At 47.0% G+C, this 17,811-nt stretch overlaps 1 protein-coding gene across 1 annotated transcript in view; it reads right to left on the bottom strand.

Moving 5' to 3' along the window:
- Window positions 1-329: 329 nt before the first annotated feature.
- The window catches only part of FGFRL1 (fibroblast growth factor receptor like 1), a 169,258-nt gene continuing 151,776 nt past the window's right edge, over window positions 330-17,811 (bottom strand). Inside the window, exons 4-7 of the mRNA XM_058803368.1 lie at window positions 15,894-15,974; window positions 10,967-11,251; window positions 8,212-8,565; window positions 330-5,015 (exon numbers count right to left, since the gene is read on the bottom strand). Coding sequence (XP_058659351.1) covers window positions 4,603-5,015; window positions 8,212-8,565; window positions 10,967-11,251; window positions 15,894-15,974 — 1,133 coding nt within the window. The 3' untranslated portion in view covers window positions 330-4,602. The remainder of the gene's footprint in view (window positions 5,016-8,211; window positions 8,566-10,966; window positions 11,252-15,893; window positions 15,975-17,811) is intronic.

The following is a 17,811-nucleotide window of genomic DNA, read 5'->3' as shown; positions in this document are numbered from 1 at the left end:
ATTCCATCTTGCTAATTAAAATTTGGCTCCTAGTGCAGTTGTAGCATTTGGCTCTAGAGGTGAACAGATTAAAAACTGCCCTTTTTCACTGAATCTCAGAAATCTTTCCCAAATCATTAAAAAAATAAGGCCTTTGCTTGATACACAGAACCCACACAAAATATCAGACCAAGCTGTGGCACACAGGTAACTTGACAATTCTGTTTGCCCTGCCAGCACAAACTCCTGATGTGTAACACACACACACCCACACAGAGCCACACTTCCCTTCAAAACACAGAACTCTAAAACACATTAACACAACTACAGGCTTTTATTCCTTTTTTTCTGCAACTTTTATTACAAAGCCACAGACACATGGTGCCATTCTGTCTCCTTTGATGTGTTCAGTTATTGTATTTGTCACCAAATGAAAACCACAGAACACTTTTTATCTTCAATGTCTGATAAGTTTTCAGTTTGAAAGGGGCTGACCACAGAAAGATTGTCCATACAAAGTTAAAAAATGCACAAACTGGTAGGTAAAGCCATGTTTGATCTGTAATGCAAATAAAATTAACAAAGATAGTGAGTTTTAAGCCTAAAATTCCTTTGATCTTTGAAGCTCCACAGTTTTAAAAGTACAATTGCCTTCTGTATCACAACTTGGCATGTACATCTATATGCCTTTATACATAAAATGAAAAATCTTCTGTGTTCAACATAGGGTCAGTTACCAGAAACAAGACAATGGTTTTCTTTGAACACCCTCTATTTAGGAATGAAGATGCATCCAAATCTTTTCCCACTGAATAAAAAACATGTTCATACACAAGTGTGACCTGGTTGAATTTATTTAAACTATGGAAGACTTTGCAACATAAGCAAGGCACAATCAAGCCCTAAAATTCAATGGCATGCAGTAGGGCTTGGGACAGAGTGACTCAGAAAAGGTCTTAGAGGTACCTTGTGAAGGAAAAATAATTCCTCAAAAATGTGAAATCCACCCGGGCACAGCAAGCCAGTGCAAGGCCCAGACAACAACCACAGCCCCTCCTAAACAGGGCACGTGAGGGTATTTCCCTGGGGGGAAATCTCACACCATTCCTGGTGGTCAGGATGGAGCAGACAGCCAAGGCAGGATGAAATCCCCAGGCTTTCTGCAAATCAAGGCCTTTCTGGCATCTCTCACGGTGCACCCAAAAGCAGAGCAGCATTCCCAGTGCCACAGCCGAGAGCTGCAGCCGCCCTGGGCTGATGCACCGCCCACACAGGTGGTTTAATGCAACATTTGCCTCTGGAGAGCTCTGTCAGCAGCACTAGAGATTTATCTCTGCGGGCAGGGGGAAGCCACTCCTTCCACCGGAGCCATCTGACAAAATGTGGTTTTTGCCTGCGTGATGCAGCACTACGGAGCCGGGTCACAAAGGGCAGGTGGAGAGTGCTACAACAGCCTGGAATTCTGCGCTGCGTGGGAAATGCAGGAGTGCTTCTCTTAGCCCACCAACCCCTCTCTGAGGCTCAGAGCTGCCACTGGAGCTGGTGCCATCAGGAAATCTCTCAGGGTTTGTTAGGGCTGAACCCACAAAGCCAGTGCCCAGCTCTGAGGCTGGTGTTGGTGCTGCCCACAGGGCACGGCCAGAAGCGTCTCCTCGCCACAACACTGGCCCAGAGAGCAGAGAGCAGCCATGGGTTTACAGGGGAACCCTGCCCTTCGCCATGCCCCCGTGCTGCTGGAATGTGCGGGAGTTTGGGACACGCCACGGTGCAGTACGCAGCTTCCCACAGGCACGGGATATGAGATGCAGACTTTAGTATCTCTCAGGGAAACATACACTTAGTGTCTCCTTGAAATAAAGGCAATGCCCTTAGTGTGTAGAGGCTTTTTTATTTATTTTTTAAAATGAAATGAGTCGGTATACTTCAGCCATTAAGAACTCCTGCCCAAACCATGCCTTATATCCATGCCTTATATCAGTGCTCACACTTAAGCTCCTCTCAGTTCTCCCTGAAGCTGAGAGGATGCATATAAAGATATCCTTAATCTGAAATTTAGCAATTTCATAAATCTTTTTGAACCCTCCTGCTGAAAAATACTAGTTATCAATAGGTTGCTTTATTACAACCTCTACAAGAGAGGGACAGCCTTCCTTTAGAGGTTATTACATGGATAACCTCCTCCGAAGGCAAGAAAAGGACTTTTTGGAGCAGAATGCATTGGTGAAGAAAGCAGGAGCTGATTCAGTGTTTCACTGAACCGGGGCCCCATCTCAGCAGCACGGCTGAGCAAACAGGGAACTGTTTGGTTTGCTGGTGATTCAAACAAACCACCAGAAAAAAATCACTGCGGGTCAACACAGAGCAAACACCTCCACAAATGTTCAGAGAAAAGCAAAGCCTAAAGCACAGCTTTGTTTCAGATTAAATAAAGTGTTTCACTTTTAAATGGAGCAGCTGGTTTGGTGGGGATCCCTTTCATGGAACAGGCTTGAGAAGGAAGTGATTCCAAACTTGAAAATTAGCATGTTTCAAATTTTCTTCTTTTTTTTTTTTTTAAACTATCAAACTCTAAATGAGTAGAAAATAAACAGTTCCATCATTGCTGAACCTGCCTTCTCCAAAAACAATGCTGGCCCCTGAAGAGCTGGGTGCCCCTGTGTGGGGTGCAGCACAGGGAAGGTTCAAGCCCCACTGAAGGGAGCAGCTCCTGTGTTCTCACTGTGCCCAGCTCACCCTCCACTGGCTCCTAAAGCAGCTGCAGCTACAAATCAAGTGTTTCACCCACATTTCATGATTTCCCCTTCCGAGCACCCTGAGGCCGAAGTTCCTTTTACAGCCTCACAAATTATTATGCTTTGATTTACAAAATTTTCTTTAAAAAAACCCAAACCAACAAACCACTGCAGGCCTGGGCTTAAAAAACAAATTAATCATCCTCCCCACGCCCCCAGAAATGCACAGCGAAACAGATTTCCCTGTGAGAGAAGAACTCTGCTGCTGAAGATGGCTGGGGTCCATGAGGAGTGATCTGGGCACTGCAGAGCCCCCAGCCAGAACACAGCCAGTGGGAAAGGTAATTTTCTGATGGACGGGATGGCACCAGCAGCACCTGAGGGGACAGGAGATGGCACCTGGCTGGTGTGAAAAGGCACAGAGACAGGTGGCCTCCAGGTTAGGAGAAGCACAGTTGTTCACAAGCTACATCAAGTGTGTTCTGAGCATGGCATCTACAGAACCTGAAAAAAAAAATCTTTATTTTCTTTGATCAAAAATACATATAGAAATGCCTGTTTCGAGGAAAATATCATACATTTTTTTTTCTTGTTTAACAAAATAAATTAAATATACATGACTTCTGTTTAAACTCTATATAGAATTACAAAGGTTTTATATTTTGCAATTGGATTAATTCCCAGTCCATATAGGTATTTAATATGGTCCTTAGTTATTTTCTCTTCTTTCTGTTTTTCCTGTTGTTTGAACTGCAATGCTTTATCACTTACGAAGTGATATCTGAGGGGAGGGGACAACCACACACAACCTAGGTGGATATTTCTCAAATGCAATTTTTTCCTACAAGATTATTTCACTCTCTTTGCTTCTTACAATTTTTTCTAATACTCTCACGTATTTTGCATTGACGCAGAAAATCCAGTAGCTTGTCACTCTAAGCCATCAGAGAAGGACAGTGTGTTTTGCTTTCTTCACCATCAGCGGTTCAATTATTATTATTAATTATTATTATTTCTTAAATATAAATATAAAGGCGTTCTGTACAATGTTCCTTTTTCCTTCTTTCCTTTTTTCCTGGCAGTGGCACTGAGTCCTAGGACCAGAGGAGCGGAGCTGGTCTGCAGAACATCCCACGGCAAACAAGATGCCTTCACCTTGCAGAAACTGAACCAACCAGCTTGCTTAGCTGATTGTGCTGACCACGACTGAGAAGCACGTGGCATTTCACCTTGTGAACAGAAATTGGTTTTTTCAGACCCTCTTGTGTTATTTCCTTTCCCTGGAAGAGATGAACGGGTTATGTCTCCTGGTGCTTTGGCACTGAGCCTCAGGTGTGTCAGAGCTCGAGTCACTCGGGGCAGGAGAGGTCTGGGGGCTCCCCACCAAAACAATGCCCAGGAAGGAATCCAGGCCCAGCCAGGAAATACCACACACACCTCTGGCTCTACCTGCTCCCTTCAGTAACACGGGGAAGGTGTATTGGTTCACATCCCTGTGCCCCATCTCACTTGTTGCCACTCTGATTAAAATATCCAGGAAGGCTCTGCTGCTGGAGACGGCTGTTTCTCTGCTGTGAATTGGAGTTCCTTCATTATTCCTCGGCTACATCCTGATTGCAATAATTAAAAAAAAAAATCTCTTTTCTCTCTGTGTCTTTCTCTATTATATATATATTTATATAGATAGATATAGATATATACACATATATATATACACACATACACACACGCATATACAATTATATATATATGTATATATATATATTTAAAATTACATATATAACCTTTTCTGTCTGCTTTGCCTGCTGCTGGCAGCGCTGAGCTGGCTCGGAGCAGTCTCTGCTGAGGTACCACGAGGGAGAAAAGCCCAGAGGAGCCGCGGGGCCAGCCCTCAGCACTGGTACTGGATGTGCTGGTGCTGGTGCACCTTGCCCTCCACGTGCGAGTGCGTGTGGGTGTGGATGTCCGTGTAAATCTTTGGGTACATTTTGGGGGCCACGGCCGGGGCCAGGCCGGGCGCCTGGGACAGCAGGTGCTGCTGCTGGGCCACGTACTCGTCGTAGGCGACGGAGGAGAGGCAGTCCTTGTCGGGGAGCTGGGCCAGGCCGGCGCGATCGCGGGGCGCCGGGCGGGCCGCGGGGGCCGCAGGGCCGGGCGGGGAGCACGGCTTCTTCTTGGACTGGCACAGCCACAGCAGCACGGTGCCCAGGATGAACACGGCCCCGGCCGGGATGCCGATGATGACGGGCCAGGGCAGGCTGCTGGCTGAGGAGGGCGGCACGGCTGCGCTGGGAGGCTTGGGATCTGGGCACGGAGAGACAGAAAGGGTTAATGGAGCGGATTCAAAACGCGTGGCACACCGGGGCTGGCTGCCGGACAGACTGCCTGCGGCTCTGCCAGAGCAGGGAACGAGGCAGAAACCAGCCAGCGCGTGATGGCTGGAAACCGCTCTGCTTTCAGCGCTCCTGGAAGGACCAGCAACTCATTTTCTCTGGTTTGGGGGTCAGGAGGGGATAAAATCTTTGGGGGATTTTATAACTCTCTTATCCAGGCTTTAATGGATGCACACTAGAGCCAGCCTGAGAGAGTTCCCTAACGCTCTCACTGTGACAGAATGGGCTTTGCTGCCCAGACTGAAGGACACAAGCCAGGACACGCCAGTAAAACCTCACTGTCGCCAGCCCAGGTTGCACAGAGCCACAGCACGCTGCCCACCCACCTCTGCCAGCTGCAGCTGTGCCTGCAAGGGCTTCAGGCACTCTCTAGAAATCCTGTCTGCCAGTCCTGGAGCTGCCCAGCACCATGGCAGGGAGAATGAATGTGGGGTTTTGGAGGTGTTGGCTTGACTTTCCTCTGTGGCTAGCAGGAAGGCTGAAGGATGGGAAAATGTAGAGGGGCTGGTGGCCCCTCCTTGGTTCCCAAGCCATGGAGAACTGAAAGTTCACTCAGCACTGAAGTGTACCCCAGCTTCCTATCCCAAATGGGCTCTACCTCCACCAGTCTCTTTGGAGCTGCTGCTGGCTTTCCAAGGGCAGTAAATTCAGCTGCTGGAGGAGATAAGATGCTTTGGACATCATCTTTCACAACTACCTCCTCCTTTATCTCTCTGCAGCTGGCAGTCAGTGGCTATCCCTGGACAGCCACTCCAGTTTCTCAGCCTGATCTCCTCATTTATAGACCCAAAAGGAGTCCTGGGGATAGGATTTTAGCTGTGAAAGTCCTTGTCTAGATAGCTACCTGCTGGAATATCCAATGCCTTGAAACATACCCAGGCACAGAATTCAGCCTGCAGGGAGACACCCAGAAAACTTCCAAAACCACAGGCTATCTTAATCATTCAATATGTTATATTCAAACATCTATCACTTAGCTTCCAAGCTAACCTTCTTTAAGACACTAATGTCTTTTTCCCTCCTTGACAAATAATCCTATGGGTAGCTTGAAATGTTAAATATATACCATGTGGTCTCTTTGAAGTTGTGGGACCTATACTTTGACCTTAATAGATGAAATTTTGATTCACCAGCTCTGGAAATTAGAGGATAATTTAGGCTGGAAGGCGAGTCTGGCCCAGCCCCCTGTTAAAAACATGACAAGATCAGAGATCTGACCTATCAGCTGACCACAGAAAATAGAAGTCGTCATGCTGGTTGGCAGAAATCCTATGCTGGGCTGAAAAGAAAGTGTTTTGATATTCATCCACGTTCCTCAGAGCTGTCAATGTCAAATCTGGTAGATTTACAAGCAAAACGGTCTTTTTTAAGCCATGGCTTTACAACCACATCTTTGCATCTTAGGGCAAGCTGGGTTCTCCTTCTCCATCACTGCCAATACCAACAGCCCTGCAGGCTCTGGTTCTGGCACGAGGCCTCACTACAGTCCCATTCAAACCCATGGAAAGTCTCCCCTGGTTTCAGTGGGAGCTGGATCAGACTCTCATCGGCCACAAACTCCCAGAGGCTTTGAGTTATATCCCACCCATGCTGCTTTTTCCTGGGTATTTACAGGCCTTTCAGTTATAGTCCTAAATCCAAAATGTTTATCAGGCAGAACTGCACAGTCAGCAGACAGAGGAGCAGATGACCAGGCTGGGATGGTGAGTCTCAAACACAAATGATGCAGTCTCAGCTGGATGTGGCCACCAGCCCTGAGCTCTGAGTTTGGTACAGGGGCCCCAGGGGACCATTGGATGAAAATTCAACTGATCAATCGCTCTGTTTTTCACACTCATTCATTTCATTTCTTTGTGACCCACACAGTTTTTATTCTTCCCTCATTTTATGGGCCCGTATCATTGTTTCCTTTTAGTAAAAGCAATATAAATAAGGGCAAGAGAAAGGAGGAATTTTAGGGAATGAGGTTGCAAACTGTGTTCTTATTCAGTTCCCCTCTCTCATCCTGCAGTGATTTAGTGATTTAGTGTCTGCAACTGCAGTAACTTTCCCCAGCTTGCTCCTCTTTCATACAGGAGTAGATAATTCAATTTATGTCACCTGGATGACTGAGAGGGGCCTCAACAATGTCTGTAAGTATCTGCAAGGAGGTGCCAGAGCATGGACCAGGCTCTGCTCCATGATGCTGAGCAATAGGACACAAAGAAAGGGCAGAAACTGATGCCCAGGAAGTTCCACCTGAACAGAGGAAGAACTCCTTTACTGTGCAGTGACCAAGCACTGAACAGATTGCCCAGAGAGAGTGTGGAGTCTCCCTCACTGGAGATATTCCAGAACCATCCTGACACAATCCTGTGCCACATGCTCTGGATTGACTCTGCTTGAGCAGGGAAGTTCGACCAGATGACCAGCAGTGGTCCCTTCCAACCTGACCCATTCTGTGATTCTGTGGTCATTCCCCACAAAGGGAGAAAAGGAAATATCAACAACAGGATTTCAGCAGGGACTGACTTAAATCAGGGCTGATGTAATCCCCCATTCATTCTTATCAGAACTGGGCTGGCCTAAATCAGCACAGCATCAGAGAGGGCCAGGGAGCCAATGGGCAACAGCAGCTGAATGAATAAATACCATGATGTCACAGACATATTTTATGAAAAATCCTTTCGTTAGGATCTTTTCTCCTGAGAAGCTGAGAGGCCTCAGAAACAAAATGCAAACAATGATTATCTGCTGCTGTGGAATGCAACAGGTGCATCTTTGATTGGTCTCATGTGGTTGTTTGTAATTAATGGCCAATCACAGTCCAGCTGTCTCAGACTGTCTGGTCAGTCACAAGATTTTATTATCATTCCATTCTATTCCTTGCTAGCCTTCTGATGAAAAAATTTCTTTTAGTGTAGTTTTACTATATAATTTTCTTTTAATATAATATATATCATAAATAATAAGTCAGCCTTCTGGAACATGGAGGGAAGAGATTCTCTTCCCTCGTCCTGGGACCTCTGTGAACACCACCACCAAATTTGATGACCCCGAGTGAGGAACACTGCCACGCCATGACACAGAAGACTGATAACAGAGGGGGGAAAAGCATCACAACTCACCAGGCAGGACGGTGAGAAAAGCACTCCGGAAGCTGTAGCCCATGGTGTTTGCCCCGAGGCAGATGTACATCCCTGCATCCTCCTCCTTGGCTCGAGTGATCATCAGTTTGTTCAGGTAGGAGCCGTCGGGGCGGGACCAGACCTCGCCCGTGGGCAGCACGACGAATTTCTGCCCCCCGACGTCGATGGTGGAGTTGTACTTGCTCTCCGTGCCGTACTCCACCCGCTTCAGCCACTGGATGACGGGCTTGACGTCGCTGCGCACCTTGCACTGGAAGGACGTGGTGCCGCCGTAGTCCACCGTGGTGTTCACGGGGTGGGTGCCCGTCAGGATGGGCTTGGACCTTGTCCTCTCTGCACACAAACACAGGGAGCGCCGTGGGAAAAGGGGTTTGCCAGCCGCAGTAACTTGCGTTGTGGAAACGGAGGGGAAAGGTGTAGGAGGGATGCAAAATCATCGTCCAGTCCAACTGCCTGCCCCAAGGCAGGCTGAGATTTCTGCAAACTTCTCCTGCCAGCCTCTTGCCAAAGCCTCCAGTGGTAGATGCTCTCCAAACAACTCCACCATTGTCTGAGGCTTTAACAAGTCTGTTCTCATGCTCAACCTGAATCTTCCTGTTTATAACAAGGAAGTTAATTTTCCACCTGCACCAGACCTGGAGAAAAGGATGGTTTCCCTCTGAGCCCTCATATTTTGGAAGAGCTTCACAAGACCATCCTTTCCAGCAGGATTGTAAGTCTAAGGTTGTGTCAACACCACATAAAGTGAAAGGAAAAATGTACGCCTCCTTCTGAGGAATGTTTGGATCTTTTTTAGTGTTAGGATCAGATAAATCAGTCACAGTTTCCAGACAAGGAGGTAATGCAAACCTCTGTCCTAGGCACAGGAGAAATTATGGTATCACAGTGGGTGGTAACTGCTGGCAATCATCAACTCCTTTTGATGGCAAACACTGTTGGATTGAGCATGTAACAAAACAGCTCCCACCAGCACTGGCTTTGGAGTGAAAGGAAGGAACAATGGACCCTCTTTCAAAAACTCGGGATACTTTCAATATTGAGGGCTCTAAAGATGTGCTTAGGAAACAAAAATACCACAGTAGTCTCTGTAGGCTTTGCCTTTGGGCTGTGAGCAACAATCACAGCTGGGGAGACTGAGACTCAGATAAGCAGGACTTAGGAGTGGAGGCTCAAGGGAGGGGAAAAAAAGGAGGAAATTGAATAAAACCTGTAATGCTCCACAGAATGATGTTAAAAATAGAAAGATGTCTGAAAACTGCTTAATGCCCTTATCTCCTTGACTCTGGTTCCAGCTTTGGTTACTGTTTTCACTCCTAGCCAGCAAAAGCTAATGAAAACAAAGGTTACATACATCTTTAAGTTGATAAAAACCAAGATAAACAGGGACACAGAAAGGGGTTTGTTCCTGGTGCTGTCTGGTTTTGATGAAGTGAAAATGCCACAGCTGCCATTAGGATGGGGCTTGATTCATTTCCCTGCCTCTGCTCCTGGTTTTAGTGTAAACACATGTTTTAACTGTCTCCACACAGCTGCATCTTTATCAATCCCAGATGTCCAGCAGGTTTGTGCCTTCAGAGCCCAACAGGGCTTCCCACATGTGCTTTTAATTCCTGCGATTCTAGGGAAAGGACTTATCAGAGAACAGATCTTTACCTTTAAGAACAATCTTTCACACTGGGATAAACTTTCTCATGCTAAATTGTATGCACAGACAAACAACATGATTTCCAAGTGGCTGGAAGCAGCCCTCCATGCCCCTGCTCCTCATTAATGAAGGCTATTCAATCTTCCCTCCACTCAGCTCATCTTCTCTTTCTTGAGTTGGCGACTCCGTAATCATTTCCATGACAACTTATGATGATGTCATAGGCAAAGCACAGTGATTTAAGAATAAGAGCTCTTCTCTGGCAAACTCAGGAAGGATTTGAGTACAATTATCCTCAGCAATAATAGGGGAAACAGAAGATTAGAGAGCGAGACTCAGAATAGCTAGATAGTAAGAAGAGCAATTTACCTCACCACAATGCAGGGTAATCCCCCACAGCTCATCTTCTGAGGATTGAATCTTTAAAGCTATGTAGGCATCTAAAGATACAGACAGGATCCTAGTGGATGTTTTTAAGGTTTGGTTTTTTTTTTTTAGTAATTAATTTCTGCCTGCCTGGACCTTCAGATGGCCAAACATTTTTTATAATCTGGCCCTAAAGCCTTGTCTGGATAGTCACTCTAACCATAAGATTTCTTGTTTTTCAAGTTTCCCTTGGGAAACTTCTCAATTAAATTTAAAATTGACTGGTTTCCCCCATTCTGACATACTAATCTGGGCTATCCTACATATTTCCCTCCCTCAGCCATGGTACTTGAAAGGAATTTCTCTGTTAGTTCTCTGTCTGTCCTTTAACTGATTCTCTTGTGGAAGACTGACCTGGGCATGACTTTCACCATGCAGGTGCCTGTGGAGATGATTGTTTCCCAAGTACCTCTCCTCATTTCATCTCCTCAATTTTCTTCTTGCTACTCTGTCTTGCCCAATTTTCAGGCCCATTCTAGAGTTCCAGCAGTGTTTTTTTCTAATGTTTTTAGCACTTCCCAGCACCTGTCCAGACATCAGTATTCGCAAGGGGGTGTCAGAGCACGAACCAGGCTCTGCTCCCTTGCCGCCCCACACTGTCTTGGCCGAGCCAGTCCCTTTCTCAAAGCCCCTCTCTGCTCTCCCTCCCGGAGCCGCACTTACGGATCACTTCGACTTTGTACGTCGCGTTGATTTCCCCGACTTTGTTAAACACCCTGCAGGTGTACTTCCCGCTGTCCTCCGGCTTCAGGTTCTTCAGGTTCAACGTCCACTTCTTCTTCTTGTTCTCCCCAATCTCCTGGGCGGTGAGGGGCTTGTTGTCCTTCAGCCAGGTGATGTCGGGCCTGGGGTTGCCGCTGGCCACGCACTTGAGGCGGATGGAGCTGCCGACGGGGCGGGCGATCACCCTGCGCCTCATCTTGGCGGGCTGCGTGAACCTGGGCCGGGCTGCAAAGGCATCACAACGGACTGAGGTGAGCACAGGACACGAGCGGACAAGGAAACTTGTTATGTCTTGAGAGGCAGCCCCATACTAGCCAGTGTGTGCTCTCCCTCATATCAGCTCAAACTGTTTTCCTTAGCGGGGATTCACCACCCACCCAATGCATTTGAATGTCTATGGGATTGCTCTGGCCAATGCATTAACTTTCTGCATAGCACAGTCTCAGAATTTCTGTGTCTGTAAGGCAATTGCACCAGACCATCTCACAAAATAATACCAAAATCACGCTATTGCAGCTGAAGGCAAAATGCGGCCCCATAATCGCACTGTAATTGTTCCCATATTCCACAAACTCCTTGGCCAAGACCAAAGGAAAAAACTCAGATTCCTGTCACGCTGACCATTTTCTCAATTTTTTGCTTGTCATATGAAGCTTCATTTCCTGAAGATGTTTTGCCTCTTAGTTCTCAGTGGTTTTAAAGGGACTTAAGAAGAGTCAGCATCTTTTACATGCATAGGAAAGTCTTAGAAGTGTGACAGACTTTTGTACATTGGTCTGAACTTAAATGTGTGCAATTCATTCAGCTCCAATTTGCAAAACATTCATGTTGAATGGTCCAGAGAAGTGAACAAAGACCCAATAAAACTTTATGAGCTTGTTAATAGAGGATACCCCATGCCAGCCCATCCCAAAACTGGAGAATCTGAAGCAATAGCAGCTGGTGGATAGAAGCATGGGTCATCTTGTCTTAGCAAAGAAATCAACAGTATTTCTAAGAGTGCAGAGACAAGAAACTTAGAGAAATGCAAGGGCCTCCCCTGGCAAAATCTGAAATTTAATGAAGAACTTAAGAGAAATAACAAATTTCTTACAGTTACTTTAGCTATGCCTGTCCAGGAGCACTTCTAACTAAGCCCATCATAGAACTGCTGAAGTCGGTAAAGACCTCTTAAGGTTATTGAGTTCAACCATTAATCTAACACTGCCAGGTCCATCACTAAACCACGTCCCTAAGCAGCACATCTACATGCTTTTTAAGCACTTGTAGGGATTCCCTGGCCAGCTACAGGATGGCCTAGTGGAACTTCCTACTTGACAGCCAGCCCTGCTGCCCAGGGCTGAGGGCCAGAAGCTCTGGGATGTGCATTACAGTGGAGCTTTCCTGAATGGAGGAGGCAGGTCTGCAGCCTCCTGTCTCCAAGCTCTGGGGAATGGCAGCCACTGCCCTCTGAGTCTGTGAGCACACCCCTCAGCCCTCACCCCGCTGCAGCCTTGGCCAACATCCCTCCCTCTGGAAGAGGACACCCTTTGGCATACCCCTTTTCCACAGGGGGAACCATCTGTCTCCACAGCCTTCCCTCGCCCCCCTTGGCTGTCATCCTGGGTCCCAGCCATTTCATGTTATTTCAAACTCCTGCTCAGAAATGCTTTGCTCTCCAAGCAGAGGCTTTCATGTGTAATCCAATGAACCGGAGTAACTCCGGCACTGGAAGTCTTTGCCGTGACAGCTGAGCGGCAAGTGTGACATACTAACCCCCTCCACAGGTCCTGGGGCCTGAATTGCTGGGCTCTTTGGGGTCTTCGCTGCGGGAGGCCCCTCACAGCAGACACAATCCCCCTCCCTGACAATGAGCCCTGTCAGAGCTGCACGCTGTGGGCAGCGACATCGCAAATTTTAGTCGGGGCCGAGGGAGACGTGCTGATAAGGGCTGTCACTGTGGAAATTGAGAAAATGTCTGCAAGGCTCATGGAGAGGTCAGGAAGCAGCCATGCAATGGGTCTGAACAGCTACTCTGTAATATGGCAGTAATTTACTCTGAGACCAGGTCTAAGCAGAGGGGAGATCCTCGTGGACGGGATTCCTGAGCGGGGACTAACATACCAAAGAGCAAACTGGAGCCAGGACAGACACACTCCCCAGCAGATCGAAAAGTCAAGTTAGTGACTCTGAACTCTCAGGAGGACTTGCTGGCACCCCTGCTCAGTAGGGCATTTTAAGACAGAAAGCCTTTCCACCCAAAAAATGCAGGTCTTTAACATTTCTGGTTTTCTTCCCACTGTGACTCCCATGAGCCTGTCTGGAGTTCTGCATTCACTCCCTGCACATGGTTGCACAAATACATACTAAACTACAGGTAAAGCTATATTTTTTTGGACCTTTCAGCCTTTCTTTCTTTCTGTTTAAAAAGGTTAAGTGATTATGTGGTCTCAAAAGCTACTCCAGGCTGCGTGCAATATGCTGAAACCAGATCCCATTTACACAGTCCTGAATGTTTCCTTGACAAAAGCCTGAATTGGACAAGTTTAGAAAAGGCAGTTAACAAAAAAAGGAGAAAGAGAGAGAGACATTCACATTAGAGAGAAAAAGAGACCCAGCAAGCACAAAGGAGAAAGAGGAGAAGCAGCACTGTGAGAGACAGGAAGAAAAGGTCTCTTTTGAGTTGATGCTAAATGTCTGTCCCCAAATCTGTTCCATTTACAGAAGTTTTGCTTGTTGGAGTGCCAGCAAAGGCAATTACAAAGTGCCTCTGTGTTATTCACATGCTTGTTCTCCTCCACATCACTTGGCATTTGCTTCATAAACATGAACCACACATTTGTACAGTATAAATTATGTCCCACTCAAGAGCAAGGGAAAACACAAGTGGATGGGGACAAAGAGACAGTGTTGTGTATGGGTTCCTGGCTGAAATGCTGTTTACCATGAAGATTTATTCAGAGCTAATGAAAATTAAATGCAGCACAAAGACCTGTGAAGGAATTCAGTGGTGTCCTCTCCCTGTGGCACACCTTGAGAGGCACGGATCAGTCCCTGAGGCTCCTGTCAGACATTGCTCACACAAAGTGGGGTGATTATCTGAAAATGTTGTCTGCTGTGGTGCACCACCATTACCCCCATGTAGCGACAGTCACTATCACTTCAGCTTTCATGATAATTACAAAAAAAAAGTCACAATATGATTATGGATTGAAATGTATTTCAAGCCTTCTGTTTAAGAGCTCAGTCAGTTGTGGGAAGACATGGATGGAGGTCTCTGTCTTCCCCCCCCTGTTCCCAGAGATACCACTCTATGATGGTAGATGGAAAGTAAAGTGGAGCTTTTATTTCCACCATGCTTCTCCTCTCACACTTCTCCAAGGGCCCAGGACTGTGACAACACCACCTGCTCCTTCACCCACCATCCTCCAGAGACCTGCAGACACACACCCACCCTCCTGCACACCAGCTCACACCAGCCATTCACTGGTGAGCAGTGCTGGATGGGCTCAGGTGGGTGCAGGGCTGGCCCCAGGCATTTCTCTGCTTGGGGACAGGAGAGGAGACAGGAAGGATGAAAAGAAGAAAAAGCAGAGGTTCAGCAACACTCTGCAGCACACCAGACTCGGCCAGAGTAAGACACAATCTGACATGAGATTGTCAATGCCTAATAATTTTAGTAGGGCTCACATCTTTTCTTCATAATATTATTGTTGTATTGTATTGATCCATCATCCAGTAGCTGTACCAGGAGCACAATGGCAATGAAAAGTGGAGAGATGGCAGCTTTGTATGAGCTGCTGAACCCCTTCTGAAATACTCCTGACCTGTAGTTTATCTAAGACACCCTTTCTCCAGCTCTGAAATGTTGTCAACTGTCTCCAGAATGAGTGGAGGTTACCTTGCTCTCCCCAAGCAAGCTCAGCCTGAGATAAAAATGTAACTCAAGTGTAGCCTGGACTGCACCACAGCACACCACATCCCTGTTTGCCAGCTGCTGAAGAAAACAGGCCTCAGCTTCAGTGGTGGGATGCGCACAGCAAAAGCCTGTCAGGTTCCACCCCTACCACTGCTGTGAGGCTCTCCCTGGTCACAAACGTGGTACAAAGCCATCTCTGTAATATACAAATAAAGAGAGGGATGCACTGCACGAGCAAAATGAAATGCTGTGCGTTGTCCACTGAGCTCATAAACTCACATCACACTCCTGTCAGGAATGGCCAAAAGCTGTTTGGCGTCAGCCTGACAACTTATTGTCCTTCAAGGAGTGCTTGGACCAAACTGGGCCTGCAAGGTTTGCAGCGATTCAGAGCCTGCTCTGAGTGAGTTTTAGCAGTTCCCCAAAGCTCCAACAGCTCCAAAGTCTTATGCTTGAACAGTCCTTGGCCTGGAGAAGCTCAGGCAGGTGTCTGAAAGAGAGGGTGATCTTAACAAATACTCATCTTGGCTTAGTGCTAATTCTCCTGAAGTGAAGTCAGACCTCCCCTTTGCCCTCAGTGGGAGCAATGTTATGCTGGCACTGGAGACTTTTGGAAATACTGCTGTAAAAGTCAATATGCTTTTTATAAGGAGTCTATGAAAGCTGTAAAAGCTGCACATGCAAAAGAAAAGCCTCTGCCCAGAAAAACAAATACAGGGGAGAACCATGCTGGGGTAAATGGCAGGGGGCCCCAGGGCCAACCACAGGCTGCATTTTGCAGGACCCTTGGATGGGATCCATTCACACCAACACATTCAGCTGACACTCTGTTTATTATTTGACCATATGCAAGGAGAACTCACTCTTGTTGCTCTGCCTTTCCTCTCCTTCAGCAGCTGAGAAACGTGCCACACGAACAGCACTGAACCAAGGGCCCAGGAAAACCACAAAACACACACTGCTCCTTACCCCACTGCTTCCCAGAATGGTCTTCATATTCTCCATTGGAGCCTTCGGGCACCTGGCTGTCCTTTCCTGAGCTGGCATCATCTGTGCAGGAAAGGAAAGGGAAGGGAAGATGTTAAGAAGGTCTCCTGCAGGATGACACAGGATTTGCTGGAGACACCATGCAGCCGAAGCAAACTCAACATACAGTAGGCACCCACATCCTGGCACCTACAGCCTGCCCAGTTTAATGAACAATTTATTTTCCTGCTTTATGGGCTTTCCAGCAGGCCACCAAATCAATGGGAGTTTCATCAATGTTGCCACTTATAGCTGACCAAAGCCTCTCTGTCTATGTTTACAGGCTGCTGTTCCCTAGGAGGAGCTGATCTGTGGTGGTACCATCTATGCAAATAATGGCATAAATCAAAATTAAAGATAATAAACCTAGGAGGTGGGGGCAGACTTATGTGATCAGTCATAGAGAGCATAAGCAGTATGATTGTGGCCAGTAATTCACCCTTCAGCTTCCAGACAAAACCAGAAAAGCAAGCAGTTCTGGGGTCAAATGAGCTCTCAAGGGATACTGAATGCAAATTTATGGCTGGTAAAAATAATATTGATTTGAAAATCTGCTTGTGAGTAGTTCTTTTTAATTAAGACCGCCTGTATCGACACAAAACTTTGTTCCTCATCACTCTTGTTGTCTATATCACTACCACACAGCAGCACCAAAATCTCAGCTGTGCCCTGCAGAAATAGAAATCCCTACAAGGTGAAACCCCCATCTTTCCAGCAGCCCCATCTCAAACTGTCACAGCGATATGGCCACCTGTGAGCTCTCCAGGAGGGCCAAGTGGCAGGAGAGTGCCCTGATCCTCCTTCCATGACCTGGGTGATACTGGTGGCCTTACACATCTGCAGCATCCAGATGTGAAAGTTTTTCCTCTTCTTCACCTCTACTGCACTGATTTTCAGAGACACATCAGGTGAAGGCTCATTGAGGAATACAATGGTGTAAAAAAGCCAAATAAAAAAAGAAGTGGAAATATCTAATTTAAGGAAGGAATCCCTTCAAAGGCCCAACTCCTGAAACTCATAAGAAAAGGGTCTTGTGAGCAAAAGACAGGACAATTATTTCTGTAATCTCTGCAACAAAGAGGAAAAACTGATCTCATATATAAGCATGCTTCCCCCAAAAGGTACAAATAGTAAAACTTCTCTTTACAGTTGTTTTACAAGTTGAGTTGTGCTTAAAACAGTATTTAGTGTGTAAACTTGTGTGCAGTCTTTAAGAGAGAAGAATGTGTCTTTAACCCAGTCCTCACCCCGGGCTCTGCTATTTTGGAAAATCATCCCATCTCTTCAGCACAGGGCATTTTATGCCAGCAGATGCTCTGCTCTCATCAGCCCTGTCCCTTAAGCAGAGAGGCTGCAATGCTACGTGCCTTTGTCCCCCCCTGACCCTGAGAGATCTTCCTCTTCTCCTTTTGGCCACTTCAGCACAGTTTCTCCTGGAAATGTACACGTACAGCTACGTACAGCTGCCACTTTGAGGGGAAAAGAAAAACCTTGTGGGCAGCAGGGCTGTGCTCAGAGCTCAGCAGCTCCTCCAGCTGCCTGCCCCATGCCACTGCCCCATGCCACCTGCTGCCACCCTCTGTTGGACACCCTGAGGCCCTCCTGGGTGCCCCAGCCAGCCCCCGGCCCAAACCACGGGCCCACTCAGCAAACACCAAGCTCCACACAGAGCCCGAGTGCCCGTGTTACAGAGGAGCGCCAGGGCCTCCTGAGCTGCACTTTGCGCGTTTATTTTTACAGCCTTGGCAAACCAAACGCAGGGAATACAAAAATACACATTATACATGATGGCTTGCATATGACGTTGTCTCCTTTCAGTCAAAATACCAAATTGACTATGTCCTGGCACTTGGACAGTTTT

This window comes from Ammospiza caudacuta, chromosome 4, assembly GCF_027887145.1.
Source record: "Ammospiza caudacuta isolate bAmmCau1 chromosome 4, bAmmCau1.pri, whole genome shotgun sequence".
NCBI classification, from domain to species: Eukaryota; Metazoa; Chordata; class Aves; order Passeriformes; family Passerellidae; genus Ammospiza; species Ammospiza caudacuta.
The sequence above is the reverse complement of the archived record's forward strand: the minus strand, read 5'-3'. Positions and strand labels throughout refer to the sequence as shown.